The sequence below is a fragment of the Diadema setosum genome, chromosome 14 (assembly GCF_964275005.1).
Source record: "Diadema setosum chromosome 14, eeDiaSeto1, whole genome shotgun sequence".
Taxonomy (NCBI): domain Eukaryota; kingdom Metazoa; phylum Echinodermata; class Echinoidea; order Diadematoida; family Diadematidae; genus Diadema; species Diadema setosum.
Window position 1 is genome coordinate 24,343,668 of NC_092698.1, and position 18,778 is coordinate 24,362,445.

At 37.4% G+C, this 18,778-nt stretch overlaps 1 protein-coding gene across 1 annotated transcript; it reads right to left on the reverse strand.

Moving 5' to 3' along the window:
- Window positions 1-129: 129 nt before the first annotated feature.
- Window positions 130-18,113, reverse strand: LOC140238236 (acid-sensing ion channel 1C-like). Its single transcript, XM_072318172.1, has 8 exons — window positions 17,792-18,113; window positions 7,971-8,137; window positions 6,820-6,958; window positions 5,360-5,550; window positions 3,392-3,602; window positions 2,693-2,858; window positions 1,844-1,935; window positions 130-335 (listed from the first exon to the last, which is right to left on the reverse strand). Exons 1-8 carry the CDS (start codon window positions 18,111-18,113, stop codon window positions 130-132), a joined length of 1,494 nt encoding a protein of 497 aa, XP_072174273.1.
- Between the last annotated feature and the right edge of the window lie 665 nt (window positions 18,114-18,778).

Sequence of the window (18,778 nt, forward strand, 5' to 3'; positions counted from 1 at the left end):
TTGCAAATCAGACACTGATTAAGTGGCTGATAACCAACATGATAGTCCACACGGTAGAGTACAGTCCAGAAAGAGATCAAACAATACACATTGGCTGCAAGAAGGTCCAAAAACTTTGCAGACGACTGCTCAAACGTTTCCGTCACTCCACGCGTCCTTGGCGCTGACGGTTTGTACCGGTTCGACTTTCGCGGTTTCGCCATTGACTTTCGCGTTGTTTTTCTTTTTCCCGCACACGCACCAGCCGCTAATCTCGTCGACGATGTACTCGCCGAATTGGACCACTGTCAGCGCGCTCGCTCCGAGAAATAAGCCCATGTTGCCGCCAATCACGGCTGTTTGAAACAAGACACAGACAAAGAAATAGTGTAAGCAAACGTTTCGTAGTCAGGATATACGATTCTCGATGCTAACAATCATCAGTGACTAAAGTACACAAGGTCCCGGGAGAAAGAAATAAGATCAAATTCATAAGTGTATTTTCTCAAGTTTCAAACCCTCAAAACAAAAAGGCAACAACAACATCAACAGCAACAACAACAAAGACAATAAAAAAAAAATCAAATTTACTAAAGTGCTAAGATTTTCCAACTGTATTTACCAATTTGATCAATCACATATGGTTCAGGTTGGCGGCTAAGTTTGCCGTGACATTGTACAGTTTTGTTTTGAAAGACTAAATGTGGTTGTATACCAAAATATAAAAGTATGCATAAGGGATAATCTTCAGTCAATCTGGCTGTTTAAGAGTTGCTAGAAACAAATTGAATTATATAATAGGTAGATGACTATAGAGTATACCAAGAATGTGTTTGTTGAAAAGATGTAATAACTTTCCTTCAGAACGTAAGCGTTTACTTATAGTTCGATAGTGTTTCATTTTTGATAATGGATAAAACTTTTCGTTATTTTTCATGGAACTGCGAAATAAAAAAAAAATGTTTAAAACCAGTTTTTGTCTGTATTGTTTTGTATTTTGAACCCTTCTTTATCCATTAGACGTAATGACCAAAGCATCGGGACATTTTACTATCTAAGCGCTACCTTTTGCGTGATCAAACATGTAAAGATTCTGAAAGATTGTTCAAACTAATATACGAAATCGTTTTGGTATTAATACGCACTTCATGTAAAATCGATTAGGTCCTGTTTACCTTTGGGAACAGTCATTTTAAACATTTTTTTTTTAAAGATATGACATTATATTGCATATGAGTTTGTCTGTTGTAGCACAAAACATTCTATATATATATAATATTACATATAAATTTTCGCGATAGAGCCTAAAATATGAGGAGATATCTGTATTTTTCTCATGAAACCGTAACTCTGGAGGGTTTAGTCTGGAAGCCTTTTTTATTATAACTATTGATCACATTTTGTATATTTAACAATACTTACCATCGATTTTACAGATTCATATTTTCACAGTGGTTGTTTCTACCTCTAACTCACATTTTAGAACTATTGTAAAGCACCAATGCCGGGTTTTTGTTTCATCTGCAAAATGGTAAATTTTGCCTTTAACCCCTTACGTACCAACGAGTCTAATGTGCACAAATTTCAAACAAACCTATAGACAGAAAATTAACGTGGCACGCAGATAGTAAGGGACGACTTCAAGATAAACGCTTATGCATCTATGACGTATCCTAAAATGCTTCATGTGTACATGTATCCGCTGGTAAAAGGTTATCTATATGCAGCGATCTTTCAAAGCGGGAATCTTTCCTAGATGGGTCTAATTGCCCTGTCATTCATTTTTGTTGCTGATACAGTTGTTGTTAAGATGATCATATTGAAATACGTACACATTGATAAATATGATAAACAGGTATCTTACCTAAAAGAGTAGGGAGCGTGTACTCAGGCAGCATTTCAATGGTCTCGTAGTTAAGGGCCTCGTAGTAGAAACTTATTATTGCAATGTTGTTGCTGAAAGGTTGGAAAGAAGAATTGAGATGAAAGCTCGATTTATATTTAATATGTCTCTATTAATACTCATACACAACAGGCATAATAGTATGTACAAATGGACAGTAATACATTGATGATATACATGCATACATAATTATGAATGTTATATTATATCTATGCGTGGCATTCATTAATTTTGTTCTATGGCACGTCATGATGATATTTTTTAGTATTGCACGGGCAATTCCGTGTTAAAAAAATGGAATAAGTCATCTTGTTTACCTTGCACTGGCTTTCGGCCCCCATGAAATAAAAATGCACTTTATGGGCAATCATGCGTTAAATTTGTCGTGCATATAATCCAGCATGTGCATTCAAGATCATGCCCTATTACATTATGTCGCATAATGTGTGTGTATGCGTGTATACAATTTTTGAACTTAGCTTGAAATACGCACATCCACCACGAGAGTATGTTTATTTGTAGTTGCAAGTGTTTGCGTCTTTTTTCTTTTTAAGATTTTTTTTCATCTTTTAGAAAAAAAGAAATTATCACGTATAGCGTTTTAAATAACATTCTCTATTTTTCCGACAATTTGATATTAAAACTATTAAAATGACGTCCGCTCCGACCATGAAATTAGACAATTATCTACAATTTAAGATGACACGACATTCAGGTGTATGGCATAAAACAACATTTGTGATTTTTGTGGCCTCTGGAAATCACGACCCATTCTAGACAAAGATATGTTCCAAGGAAATGTTCTCTTACTCGATGTATTCTGTGGTGAAATTGTTCGACGAATTGCTGTACTGCTTCTCCAGAAAAGAAGAACGCAATTTGGACTGGGTTGCCGTGAACGGGTAGTTCTCGAATATACACGGCGATTTGCACTCGCACGTTTCGTCCGTATCCAGCGTTCCCGCTATAAATTCTCCTGAACGACAAATGGAAAACACATATCAAAAGTAGAGAGAGAGAGAGAGAGAGAGACGAGTGGGGGCACAAAACATGATATAATAATACACTTAAAAAGAATGATTGCATAAGAGACTCATATTTTCCAGGAATGCAGCTATGTATTTCCAATACATTACAACTCGCTTTACAAGTTTACCTGTGTAGACTGTATGCACGCTTTTTTCTTTCATTCTACTTCCTTGGGCGCGCAATCATGCATCCTCGTTCATTTTTACTTGTTTCGATTTTTGAAAGCATTCTTATTTTTCATCCCAATCACCCTGACTTCTGAAACTCTGACCCAGTGATAACCTCTTATTATATATATATATATATATATATATATATATATATATATATATGTGTGTGTGTGTGTGTGTGTGTGTGTATATATATATATATATATATATATATATATATATATATATATATATATATAGATAGATAGATAGATAGATAGATAAATTGTCTACAAATCATCTAGAGGGCTCCATTAAGCCCGTTCCTTACTGAGCGTGGAGTGGGCACACTCGTGCGTCTCCGCCGGGCCGCACACCTCCTCGTCCCCGGGTTGCTCGGGCAGGCGGCAGCCACACTCGGCGAGCACCACCCGCGTCTCGCACTCGATGCGACACGCCTGCAGCGAGTAGTGGTCGAAATGGGTGATGATGTCGGCACCCTCATCCTCGCAGGTCGAAAACGGCGGCGCCAAGCTTGTGATCTGAAAGATGAGGGAGACATGTGCTTATTATCGTCATGTACGCATCAGCATCACCAACAAGAAGACAATACACTCTTCCCATTGACTTCCCGAAAGCCGAGATAGAACTTCGTTTCCCTTCGCTTTACGGGTTTAATTTGATTAACTTCATATCCTCCAAAACCACCGAGAAGTAAGGCCGTATTCGCGTCATCTAATGTGAATATGAAGAACGTAAACATTATGTGAAATTACTTTCATTTGTCTTGATCTTAAAGGAAACTTTGTAAGCATAATCTTTGCTCTGAATGAGAGGAAGGTCAATTTGAACAAGGCATTTCATTTCAGCTTCAATCTGTTCTGTTTAGTACTCCTTTTTTTCTTCAGTCTTCAAACTTTATTTTGGTTCATATATCTTGGTTGGCTTTTAGACATGAGAAGAAATGACATGGGTATGCAACATTGTTTCAATAAATGTTGCGAGAGGAATTTCACAGTCATTATATTCATGTCAAAACTTCTCTTTCTCTGTCTCTCTTTCTCTTTCTCTCCTCTATCCATCTATTCTATGTCTCTATCCACCTGTCCTCCGTCCCGTAGATAATAGGGAGTTTTCGCAAGCTCGACGAGGCCGGGAGTTCAGTGTGTAAGCCGTGTGCAAAATTTGCTTCTGCGCATGATCAAATCTGAGAAACGTCCCGTCCTGGGGAAAACGAGAACAGTTCTCGACCAAAATAGCGTCCATTCCCGATGCTGGGCAGGAATGAGCCAGCCAGCCAGGAATGAGCCAGCCAGCCAATCAGCGATTTTGTCTCCATGCCTCCGTCCTGCACAGGAAAGCGAAACTGCTTACTGGTATGGGGACGGGAGTCCGAGTGCGGGGACTGTCACAGCTGATTGCTTCTGCGTATTCTCGGTCTTCCCGTCGTGTTCGTATAGCGAAAACTTCCTACTCCCGTCCCCATATCTAAGCAGTTTCGCTTTCCTGTTGGAACAGAGGCGTGGGGACAAGATCGCTGATTGGCTGGCTGGCTGGCTGACTGACTCCTGACCAGCATCGGGACCGAACCGCAGAACTCTGAGTTCTGTGGACCGAATGCTATTTTGGCCGAGTACTGTACTCGTTTTCCCCAGGACGGGACGTTTCTCGGATCTGATCATGCGCACAAGCAAATTTTGCACACGACACGCTCAACTTCCGGCCGCGTCGTGCTTGTGAAAACTCCCTATTGCCCAGAATAAAGATTTGCTGACAACACATATAATAAAAGTGGACTATTCTAAAACACTCATTCCACCTAAGAAGGTCTTGAAGGTACTCACGGCGCGGCGCTATGAAATGATTGGGATAAAATCATGATACGTTATAACATGGTATCATGTTTCGACCTCTTCATGTTTGTTTCTTCTTTTTAATTTCCACCATCTTGATACATCAATGGTAAAAAAAAAAAAAAAAAAAAATATTGCATCCAACACATCGTTATTAGTTTCATGTTAAGATGAAGAAGACATAAAGATGAATAAACAAACAACGTCACCTTCAAGCAGATTCGCAAAGCCCTTATTATTTGAGCGTACAAACGAACAATTTTGAACAGATAGCTTTTTTTTTTTGCATTGTATTCTTTTGTGACTGTATCGGCAAAAATGTGATATATTGGAACTAACATTTGATTGAATTAAATTGAAATTAAATTGAATTGACTTGAATTGAATTGAATTGAATTGAATTGAATTGAATTGAACAAAAGACACCGCTATAGCGATTCCCGTACATGTTCGTATCGCATGGAAACCGTCGTGTGCATGCCAGGGGCAACAGAGAAACCGAGCTCCTTCGGATACGGAGGTTCAGTCGGATAGTGGAGCATCACCCGAAAACCGGCATCAGAGGCCCCGCCGTCCAGGTCATTGGAAGGCGTGTACTCGGGCGTCTCTAGGTCCAGCACCAGACGCAACCCGTTCGCTGAAAAGGAAAAAAAACACACACACACACACACACACACACAAAGGGAAAATCACAGAAAAGGAACATGACTATTGTGATTCCACTACATATCGGTGAAATTATTTTTTGTTTACAAAATGTAATCATGTATATATACCCTATAATGATTGTATAGAAAGATATAAATAGTTATTGTTTCAGTTGTAAAAGTCGGGTTATGCAATACGTTACGGTGTACGTGAAGTTGTATGTCAATTAATGTTACAGTACATTTGCGCTTTGTGCAAGATCTTTGGGTGTACTTGCAATGTATTTCGTACATATTTTTGCAGTTTCAATGTACGAATAATTTCCATCGCGGACAAAAAAAAAAAAAAAGGTGTGAAACCAATCAATCAATCTATGAAAAATGCTAATTTGAAATCGGGCATGGGCATACCTATACACTCTTAGATATTTATATGCAATACGCATTATCGTAATAATAATGATGTATATGCTGATTTGGAATTGGGCATCTACCTATAAACAATGTACTCATAAATTATTCAATACACCTACGCACATTATCGATATAATCAGGATATACACGTACATAGATGTGAATGTGTGAATGATTTCAATACATATATCATTCTGCGAAAGACTTAATAGCACAGGTGACGCCAGAGGTATCATACAAGCATCAATAAATTACCTTTGGAGACAAGGTCTACATACAAGGACATGGAAACTTCAATTTATGTGAAAGCCGTGTAATGTATGAATATTGTGTGAATAGTACAAAGCATCTATATTAAGGGCATTTGCCTCTCATCTCGACTCTATCATTGTTTGTTGGTTTTTCTCATGTAATTTGCTGCGCCAATTGCTAAGTCTGTTGCGTTGACAAAGGATCTCGAGTGAATGCACTATACGAGATTAATTCCCCTACAAAATAGGTAGATCAGACCACCTGATAAATCAACCGTAAACCACGTGATGAGTACCTAATTGACATTTAGGCAGTTTAGATCTGCGACACTACTACCGTGATACTCCTATTAAAAAGAAAAAGAATTAAAAAATATATAATATGCTCTGCGCATGTGCGAGATATCTGTTCCCAAAGTTGATTTATTGTTCAATTAGGGAGGCGCGTCGTAGCATCAGCGTCGCAGATCTGAAGCTGCCTATTGTTGTTTATTGCACGAACGGATAGGTATAGAAGCGATGGCTAAAGATCTAGGTGAAGGCACCAGCCTGGGTACACAAAAAAAGGGCCGAGGACGTGTGATTTTACTGTACCTGCTCCTGCACTCTTCGACACGAACCAGTTCTCCTTGTCCGATTCATCCGTTTGGGCGTTGAAGGTGAAGCAATTGCCGAGATGGGTTAGCACAGATGTGAGGGCGCCATCCTCACACTCTTGGTCATCCCAGTCACACTTTGGTGTCAAGATAGCAAGAGAGAGAGAAAAAGGGGGGGGGGGGATGGAAGGAGAAGGAAAAGAAGGAAAGAAAGAGGGACAAAAGTGAGGGCGATGGTCAGTTAGATGTACGAGCAGGAACTCTACTTTTCAAATAAACACCGATTTTATTTTTTCTTCTTCAGAGCAAGGAATATATATATATATATATATATATATATATATATATATATATATATATATATATATATATATATATATGTATGTATATATATATATATATATATATATATATATATATATATATATATATATATATATAGATAGATAGATAATACGCGCTTACAAGAATGATTATGTTACTAATAGGTAATATACATCCTCAATTTCTGTTCAATTCAACTTTATATCACTTCCCAACATGATCCTCCTAAATATAGGTTTCATTTATAAAAAGAGACAAAATAAAGAAATGCAGATTTTGCATTCTTCATGTCAATTAAAAGTCATCGAGTTGGTTGCTGTTAATACATTATAGTATTGCATCCTGCATTAAATCGTGCCATATAAGAAGGCCTTTGTAATATTTCATCTCGAGTCACTGTGCTGTGGATGGCCGTTGTTTGCTTACTTTTGATTACTAATCTTCACACTCCCCCCCCCCCCTACACACAGTCTGAATCTAGTTCTTCTCGATAGCTATTTGTTATTTTTAGTCCTCTTCAGAATGCTAGTTTAAAAGCTTTGTTTATTTAGTTGGATACTGACTTTCAGTGGGTGGAGATATTTCGCTTTTTCTATTCTACGATGTCTATTCTTTTACTTTGTATTCTGCATAGATTTATCTACTGAGCGATATTCGGGTGATTTGTATCAGCAATAGTGTTATGAGCAGCAGCGAACCAATCCGATTTACGTATGGGGAACCCCCTCAAGTAGTATACCCAATCTGCTTATTGTTCATAATTATACTCAATATAAGAATGCATGTTTCCGGTAATCCTGTCGTATATGTACAGAGGTAGCCTACCGAGACAACGACGTCCTCAATTTGGTGTCCAGTTCGCATGGTGAACTCCGTCATGTTGTAATCGCTGTCTTCATCGACCGCCGTCCAGTTCACGTTATCCAGAAAGTCACGGAACTCGTCGGTATAGAGATTGGGGTATATCAGGTCATGATCTTCGTCAATGATGCCTGAAAAATAAAAGAAAAGAAAAAGATACTAGAATCATCCTAGCACATCAGAGCTAGATGTGCAAAATGCCCCCCCCCCCCAATTGTACTACTTGAAAACTTTACAACTTTAACAACTTGCAAGTTACGAACCTAAGAACAAAGATTTCCCTCTGTCGCCAGAAAGTTTTTCCAAACTTTCATCATCGGTATTTCTTTCAACGAAGCTCTAACTGAATGATACAAACTAGACCTGACCCAGGTTGAATGACACATTCCTCAATGTCATTGAAAGCAGGCCAATAAATTTAAAATGACATGGTACCACTTAAAAAGACACAATTCTTATCATGATTTAGAAATATGACGAAAGTCTCTTAGTGGAATTTATCATCAAAGACGAAAATGAGCTGTTCTATGGACCTCTATTTTTTCCTGTGTATTGCAAGGAATGATACATGTAAACACCTCCTTCTCTTACTCCGAAGAAGGAAAAAAACAACAACATGGCCAACAAATAAACAAATTGACTGCTGGAAACGATTATAAACGAAAAAGGTTCACCAGCGTCAGCAATCATATTTCCGTGAGTTTATTTTATCAAATCAAATCAGGTCTGAACTAACCTTGTCTACTCTAATGATCACCAGTGATTCAAATATGACTTATGTTTATGCACCTGTCGATAATCATGTTAAGACATGTATGACGTACATGATTTTTAACTAGGTTGGTATATCTTGGTTTGGGTCTATATTATGTTGCACATGAGATTAAAGGGATATGCAAGAATATGTAATTCGCATTACCTGAGTACACATCGGCAGGATAACTATTTTTCTCTCCTTTACTGCTGAAGTTATGAAACTAAAAACTTTGTCTTCTTTTAAACATGGGCGTCAAGCAAACAGGGAAAAAGGGATTATGTGACGATCAAGAATGGATGCTTGATAGTTATTGTATCTCACTATCCCCCCCCCCCCCATGGATTCTGCATCGTTGCGGGGTGCTTCTAGTCTCTGACACGTAAAATAGACATGTTACTCCAAATGTGGCTTCGATTCACCGTGCATAAATAGGTCCATGAATTATGCCCGTTTCGTGTTGGCACTACCATAATTCCATTGCGCCACTATAGCAATCATCCCACGTATAAACTCTCTCGCCTACACTAGAACGCCCGGCTCGCCACCGCGGGAAGCGATGCATGCCCGAATCGGGAAGTCAATATTTGCTTAATTTTTCTCAATAAATTGCCACTTTCCCAATTAGATTTCAGTAGGGCAAAGATTTCGATTGATTAGAAAAAAAAGTGAAAACAAGAATCAAAATTCAAGATGATCTATATACCAGTGGCTCAATGTAGTTTCTAGCGGCACACTAATCGACTTAATGTAATGTCGGCGGCTTTCCAATATTATCCTTATTTCTTGACAATATTTATGACTATATTCAAGCCCTGAAATATATCGCCATAAATTGCAACTAACTAGATTGGTTAGAAAAGTGTTGTAGCTATACTATTGAACACAATGCATTATTATTTTGTGCAACATTATTGGGAAATCATTGGAAGAGACATCGTAATTCCTAGGGCTGAACTGCATGTAATTCTCACAGATGATGTCATCAAGAAGAAAGAGAGAGAGAGGGGGGTGGTGGAGAGTGTTATAATATGAACGCTTCTGCACGAAAAGGATACTCGGAAGGGGCCTATAAGTGCTGTTCGGTACTATCCCAATCTTGATCATGTTTTAATTTCTTGATTAATTACATAACTATTTCTTTTCATTGAAGGTTCTCATTCTTTTTCCATTCATTTACTGTTAACATAGCATTTTTTTCATAACCCTGTAACCAAGACAATTTTGAGAAATAGAAAATAGAAAAAAAAATTGGTGGAACCGTATAAAATTGACTTTATACGGTTCGACCAATTTTGTTGGTTGATGTATTTCGAATGATTTCATTGCAAACATTACCGCTTTTATTGTTTATGTATATCATTATATTATACTGCTACTATTGTTTCATTATTTTCACTGCCAATGTATGTCATAATATTTCACCTTATATTGAAATATATATATGCATGTATATATATAACATATTAATATTGATTTATATTTATATATATATATATATGATACAGTATTGATATATATATATATATATATATATATATATTATATTACATATATATATATATATATATATATATATATATATATATATATATATATATAATATATATTATATATATATATATATATATATATATATATATATATATATATATATATATATATATATATGTAACCCCACCAAAATTTGGGTTACTAAGATTTCTCCAGAAATGTCGTCAGACTAGATTCCTACTTCCTTGGAAAACCCATGGTCACTGTTATCACCACCCCCTCCATTCATCCCTCCTCTGACGTCCGTACCCCACCTGTTTTCCAACAACCCCTCGACCAGTGTACTAGTAACCCCAAGATTAGTCTTAAGATTCCCCCTCCAGCCTTTGACCCTAGTAGCCAATGTCCAATGGTAAGCCTGTGTGTATTGAGACTGGTCAAGCCCTGTGGAATGCCCCTGCTGGTGTTAGACTATGTAGGTGTAATAAAACTCAAGGATGGAGCAAGCTAGCCAGTCTAGGGATATTGTTTTAAGCACCCCTCCCCTTGTTGGTGTGTAGGCACATCAAGAGAAACGAAAGGACCATGTCTCAGAAGAGGAAGGTCATTCTCGCTAGGACAAAGTAGTAGTTGCTTTGGGATTTAGGGATACTGTCCTACCATGGGCAAAGCCTATACAGTGTGGACTGGTTCTAACTGTAGACCCACATCTTCTGCGACAATGACGTAGAATGCCGGTCTAGCCCAAATTCTGTCTTCTCCTATTCCTTTCTTCTCAGATGCCCCCCCCCCCCATTTCCAATGAACTGTTTAGGCTCTGCGTGTGCCTTAAAGTATAGTAACTCCATACATTAATAGATTTACTCTACCTGTGTTACATTATATATTACAGATACTGTTGTGCTATATATTATCAATGGCTGTAAGGGTATGACTGTTTGCAAGATTATTATTTGACATGTCATATGTTCAGAACAAAGTGTGATCCACGCACTTCAGCATAAGAAATGTGTATGTGCAGTGGTTATGTTTAATACATCATTTATGCAAATGAGATATAATTATGTCTCTATATTCTAATTGAGTGCTTATATGATTCTGATATATGATTTGTCTAGTATGTTAACTAGATCAGTGTTTGCATGAGTATAAACAATGTGTTATATAGCTATGCTGGTTAGGCAGCAGCTCTAGTGACCAAGGTCACAGGAGTGCAACTTTAAAGCCCTGTAGCTAGAAGGCTTGAGAGTGACTGGAAAGCCTGTCGTTACTGCCCTTGGTCAATGTTAAGACTTTGTCTGGCCAAGTGGATGGTCAGTACGTCAGTAATGTTCCTGGAAGTCAAGGGGAATGAGTGACCTCTAGCCAATGAGGCAGACTTTGAATGATGTCATAGACACATGAACCAATGATATTCTGCTGGTCAGTTAACTTCCTGGAAGTTTCTGATTTTCTCGAGAAAGTTTGTAATATAAACATTTTACATAAAGTTAGAAAAGTATAAAAGCCCATAGCTTTGGAGCAAATAGGCATATCTGCTTCCTGCCAGCGCTTTGAGGCCTGCATCCACTTTGCTTGTTACATCGACTGTGTGATCCAGAAAGTTTTCTCACACGTTCATCTGCTGAGAGGTTACCACAAAATATTGATAAACCCTCATAAGCATCAGCTGTATTGTTATATACAAGTTTTATGTGCCTGTGATACAACTGGTTGTGGCACGTACATCCACTGACTGCCGTGTGGAGCAACTTGTAGTGAAAACGAGTGTTGGCTCTTTTGACTAGGTAAGTCATTGTACTTCTCATGTTAAGTATTGCATTGGAGAGTGTTAAATATGAACCCCAATCAATAGACACGGAGGTTGCTTGTTAAGAAGAAGACTCTGATATCATGTATATAAATTCCGGAGCTAGTATATGTTATGCTAAATGTATACTGATGATCGATGATTGATGCTTGTATATTATTTGAAGATATATTGCAATGTACCTCAAGGCATTTGCGCTTTGAATGTTTTATGAATGGACATGATTATGTATACACTAAAGTTCATTAACAGGCAGACAAAATTGGGAAGCTGACTTGGAATTAGAAGTCAGATGTTTGCATACATGCATATTGAAATGCCTTGTAGACCCTCACACTCGGAGAAAGTGAGGTTATGCTCGTAAACATTGAGGTCTACAATGAGCACCCCCCCCCCCCTCGTCTGGATTGACAGATTTATGTCAACTGACCGTTCGCTGTGAGTGGTAGAGGTCACTGCACTATTGAAATGTGGAATGTGAAACTCTAGAGGGGAGGACTAGCCACTAGATGTGAAGAACCTTGCAAAGAACTAAATGTGAGGAATAGCTGTGCGCTTGTGAATATATGAATGGAGATATTCATGCTCTTTTAAATGTATACATGTGAACTGTACATGCGTGGTGAAGTGTACAACTGCCCAGTGTAATTATTGTGTGCGTGGAGCGCTATTTCTACTCAAATTGTGAGATTTGAATTGGAGTCACAAATGTTAAATGATGACCCCAGATGAAGCAACTATACTGCCAGTCGATCAGATAGATCAAAGCTTTATTTGTGGCAGCAGTGTTGCATATAATTCAGAACGTTGAAATGTTAAACTGAAGTTTGAGAAGCTACATTGACCGTATAAGCACTTGTTATATGTCAAAGTGAATTGACAAACATTTGAATGTATGCGATTGGAATTTATATCTGTATTGTCTACTGCGCTCATATAGGTTTGTGAGGCAAGTATGTAAAGGCAATGTATCAGATCAGATATTGGAGTGGACTTCCATACTCCTGAAGAAATACTATTGATCAGAAAGACACTATATTAGGAAAGTCCTGTGTCTTGTAAACTCTTTTGACTAGATACATATTTGGATGAGAGCTTTGGCCAGCCTTCGCTTGGTTCAGCGTGACTGACAGCTACTGAGCATTGCAACAGCTACCGTGTACGACTGGTTTGCGACTACTCTGGGCTCGTCGACAGGATAGCCGGCGAGAAAGAGAGAGACAGCAACGAGTCGGATCATTGCCATACACTGTCAAATATTTAATCATGCTAATGTAACAAAGGTTACAATTGAGTCTGTGAACAAATTGAATTGAATGATGTACTTTGTTGAACGACAGACAAGCTAATAAAGTTTGTCATTGGATTATTTTGTCAAAACTTAATCCCAGGTGTGATATTCTTTATTTATGAACTCGGGAGTGTAACATTCGGGTTATATATATATATATATATATATATATATATATATATATATATACTGGAAATGGAGAAAGATACATTGGATACTGGGTACGAGGAGAAAAATGCAATGAGGTTAGCTTTGTGCCAGGTATTAGGCCTACTGTGAGAGAAGGAAGTATAAAATCGATAATCCTTTTGTCTGATGATTGATTCAGGGCTGCAGCTTGCACGCCTTGGAAGACGGAGATAGGTACAATGTACGAAGTTGCGCGCGCCGTCCCTCCCTCTCTGAATCTATATCTATAACTGTTTCTGTCTCTCCCCTGGAAGCTTGTTTTTATTGATTGTAGTTGAGTAGAACTGATACTACACTATATAAGATGCTTCTATACCCAGCAGGTGGATGTTATTATGCTCTAGTATGCATAAGGAATTGTTAGACAAAGGTAGGTGTGGGTGTGTGTGTGCAAAATGTTGTGATAATCCACATCATACCTTAATGCTGAAATGATGTGATCCTAAGGCTCCAAAAGAATGAATTATGCTTTACGCATGTGCTTAAAAAAAATCATCTGACGACATTGTTTCTTATAACGGCCGTACTACACCTTTTCCCCGTCAACTTTCTCTTCATTTTTATGCAGTACTATTTATTTCGCTTTCATTGTTACATACGTTTGAAGTAGGTTATCATTGTGCTTTGCATTTCCCATTGTGATCTACTTTATCTTCTGTCATTACAATGATGTTTGCATGGGTGCTGTTCGTTATTCCGAAGGTGCGATATTCCGAAGGTTCGTTATTCCGAAGGTTCGTTAATCCGAAACACGCAAATTCCCTATACCTAGAGGTTCGTTAATCCGAACATTTGTGGCGTTATTCCGAAGGTTCGTTATTCTGAAGATTTGTTCATCCGAAAAAGAAATTCGGAAAAACGAATCTTCGGAATAAGGAATCTTCGGACTGAAGAGCCTTCGGAATAACGAACCTTCGGAATTACGAGCTGTAACCGTTTGCACTCGCAATTACTTTAACTGCTTATAATGGGTGAATCCCATTGAAATGAAAAAAAAAATCATAAACAAATATTTTAGTTTGGTTTAATGGGGAGACCAAACCAACAACAAGTCTGCTATTTGTCGATGTTTTCCCCTTTCTCAATTTTGTCAATTTGACGTCTGCTATATTTTGCCATAACTACAAGTATAGACTACCGCGGTCTGGCAGGTTTAAGAATCAATTCTGTAGATTTCTCTTGTGTTGCAGTCACATCTGCTATAACATCTTCAGGATTAAAGGAGACACATTAATGAGAAGATAATGAGAATGCCCACTCTTTAATCGTGTGAAATAACGCTAAAATAGCCTTGAGTAATAATACACGACCGAAGTGGCTAAATAAGTTAACAATAGGCTTTACGTGTTGCCATCAGTTTACCAATTTTCAAAAATGTTTAATAAGGATGATAAGAATGATAGAAATTATAACAATAATAACGATAATGATAATAATAACAACGATAATAACCGATATGCACATAACTAATATGTTATATAATTCATGAAGAGTTTAAATACCTTTTAAGGTAAGGTCCTTATCAGATAGAGAAAAATAGTCTTATAATGATACTCCACTCATTACATGACAAGAAATATTTCTGAGGACATCATTTAAATTACCACATAAATCTTAATCACGTTTTTTTTTTTGTTCACACCAGATTCGATAACAGTAAATATCTGAAATTGATAAGAATATATATTTATTTGTACATACGGTATATGTATATATACATGTGCAAATGATAATTATTAAAACTGTATGGAGTATTATGAGATGCAACTGACTTTTTTATTAGGTTAGATGTCATTCATGCGCAGATAATATTCGTCGCTTTTTTATCCCCCCCCCCAAAAAAAAAAAAAAGAAGAAAAAAGATCAGTGAACTAATTGACTTGCACTCTGAAGATATTCAGGGTACTCAGGGAAACATTGAGTGGCAGTTTCTACAATCTTGTGCGCTGATATCATCCAGAAAGTGCAGTTTTCACAGCCGTAAAGATACAATTATACGAAGAGTTTGACTGCAAAGTGGGCTAAGTGCTGTTTTTAAACATTTTAAAGTAAGTTCATCATCAGACAGAGGAAAATAAGACATTTCCGGTGATATTTCACTTGTAACGTAACAAGGAATATTCTTGAAGTTATGAGTAAAATATATCCCATATATTTTCTAGCATTCTCTCTTTTTAGCAGCTTTAATCTGAGATATATCAACTTAAAGGGGAAACCCAGCCTAAATACTGTATAAGTTAGTCTGATAAGAAAGAGTAAAATATTACGAGTTCAACGGTAAAATTTTCATCGAAATCGGGTAAAAAATAAGGAAGTTATGACATTTTGAATTTTCGCTAATTTTTCAGGAAGCAGTTACTGAACAGTCAATATGAATATGCAAATTGCAAAGAGAGAATGTCATACCCTCACAATTCAATTTCAATTACATATTGTTTGTACATAAAATTTTGGAATTTCCAGTTTTTCATTCAAACGGAATCATGCCAGAAGCTCAAATCCTGATAAATCTAAATGACCTCTATTCTAAAGTTATTAAACCAGGAATAACATCATGTTTTAGACTTCAATGACAGAAACATTGAATTTTCGTCATTTTTTTTTGCACACGATCAATGGAAAATTGTGAGGGTATGACATGGCCGGCTCACTCATTTGCACATATCCACAGGCCTCTACTGTACAAGAACTGGTTTGCAGAAATAAGCAAAACTTTAAAATTCCATCACTTCCTTATTTTTCATCCGATTTCAGTAAAGTTTTTACCGTTGAATTCGTAAGATTTTACTCCTTTGTATCAGACTAACTTATTTTGGGACTGGAATTCCCCTTTAACAAGAATAGACTTAAGTTGTTTTGCAATCAAACCCTTCATATGTTTTGCGAAATTGAAAGGTTTTAGTCAAAGTCATTAGTCCCGTTTGATGAACTTCTTCTTTGACTTTATCAAGGGCGAGGAAATGTTAAATTTTAATGCACCACCGAGTAGGGGCTTCAAAGGACAACAGTGATGATTCTGTAAAATGATGATGATTTTTGTCGAAAATAGAATCCACATTTGTTAGATTAACACCAAAGTTCGTTTGCTTAAATCTTAGTGAAAGTCACCCTGTCGGAACTGCCAGCTTAGAGTGCATTGTCCAACTCATTTCAATTTGGTGACGTTGTTGTTATGAAAATTGAGGACCAGCAATAAGACACATAATTGAAGTAATTGAAGGTTGCCTCCGCACAAGAAATGAGAAAGATTTTTTTTAATTTTTTTTTTGTACTGACATACTACTGAAGGAAATGTTATTTCGCTGCATCTGAAGAGAGTTGATCCAAGTGCTCCTTCGTAATTTGCTGGTAACGTAAAAATAATTTTCTTTATATTTTTATTATATTGATGTGATATTGTGACACCAAGATTTCTGGTCGTCTTCATATCCAGCGATGATGGCATTTAAACTTCCAAAATTTATTGTCCGAATTTCTTCAATCTTTACTGATCTGTTCGACTAATATTTTTGCATTTACTTCATTGATTAATTTGGGTTTCATTCCCGTTGATATATATCATTTTGCCAAAAATTGTAGCAATAAGGTATTTAGGCAAGTCGTTGACATTGATGCAATTTGCTTTAGCGTTAGGCCAGGCAAGTCTTGGGCAAACCTTCAGACTATCAAGTTTAAAAATTGAGTTTGAGACTTCCCTGTTGGAAAGAACACAGTGTTAACACATTGTGAACACACTGAGAAATCTTTTCACAGTGTTAAATTCGAGCTTTTTAACAGTGTGAACACAATCATCAATTCATAGTGTGAACACAATCATCAATTCATAGTGTGAAACGGAACATTACTATTCAATTCAATTCAATAGTTCATTTATTTCCATCATCAAAAAAGAAAAGAAAACATGATTCAAAGCCGTACAAGTTGTCGATTTGTCTTTCATTCATCTGATAAGGACAATACTATGTGAACTGGCCGTGAAAAATAACAGAACGTGTGAAATAATCTTCACACTGATAAATCGAACGTTTTCATAATTATAGTCTACTATGTGAACACATTGTAAGCATACGTAGTTAGAGAGAGAGAGAGAGAGAGAGATACTCAACACACACACACACACACACACACACAATCAATCAATCAAACTATCATGCACAGCAGATTTGCTGAAATACGCTTAATACTGATTAATACTGATTAAGCTTTGAACTATTTTCTCTATTCCCTGTTTTTTTGTGAATTCTCACCTAAATGCACACCGACATTTTTAATATCGTCTTCGGTGAACGCAGACTCGCGGTACTTGTTAAAATTGCAGACAGTAATGGCGGGAAAAGATACTTCGGTCTCGTATTCGACGTCGATCTTGGTGACGTGACTGTGAATTCTGTAACTGATGATGACCAGGGCGCACTGGTAGGTACAGTAACCTAGAGCGAGTAAGAACAGTAGCAGCCAAACGATCCGTCTGAATGCCCCGCCGTTGCCGGCAACATGCTTCAGGCCATGGAAGTCCGACACCTCCGCGGCCCAGTGCCGAATGTGAAGTTTCCCGGGTTTGCAGGACATATTTTCGACTTTTGATAGCACTTTCGTCCCCTTTGATAAAGAGTTTTGGGATAATATCTTTCACAGAGACATCCCAAGAGCGCTTTGCGAAACAAAATGAAAATGGAAGAAATTAAATTTTGTATACTGCTTTAGTCGTTGACCACGAAAAGATGTCTAGACTGGGGGACAAATTGCAATAGCAAGAACAAAAATTCGTTTCCTCAGTTGACCAGTCGAATAATGAAATTAGAAGTCTAATCTGTGACGTAAAGAAGGGCTATTCCAGACGAATTGTTATCGATAATACTGATGATATCTGTGATCCTCTCCTATTTTTTCCAACCTATTTTCTGATCGATGCAACTCTCCTCAATATCCAAAGATAAGTCATTCCAAGAACATAGATCCGATAGTATATCCATACCGCAACAAGCATTTCCCCATCAAGTAAGAGAAGTTACTTAACGGAACGGTCTATCCTGTTTGCTCATCGATTTTCCGATTGGCTAACCGATGGCAATAGAATGCTAACAAAGGAAACCTTGTGTTTACGTCGGTAACCACATACCGCTCTACGCTCGGGGTCCACGCTATTAAATCCTCCATTAAGTTCTGAATCCCGTGGTTGCGAGGGCGCAGATATCGTAATGCAAACACCGATCACTCTAATTTCTAATTAGTGG

What these genes read in the sequence shown, in the direction of transcription:
- LOC140238236 (XM_072318172.1), bottom strand. Translation starts at nt 18,113, where the DNA reads ATGTCCTGCAAACCCGGGAAACTTCACATTCGGCACTGGGCCGCGGAG. An exon ending in GTCGAAGAGTGCAGGAGCAG is followed by an intron (nt 5,551 to 6,819) that starts GTACAGTAAAAT and finishes TTTCCTTTTCAG; the next exon opens with CGAACGGGTTGCGTCTGGTG. An exon ending in GTGTGCCCACTCCACGCTCA is followed by an intron (nt 2,859 to 3,391) that starts GTAAGGAACGGG and finishes TTTGTCGTTCAG; the next exon opens with GAGAATTTATAGCGGGAACG.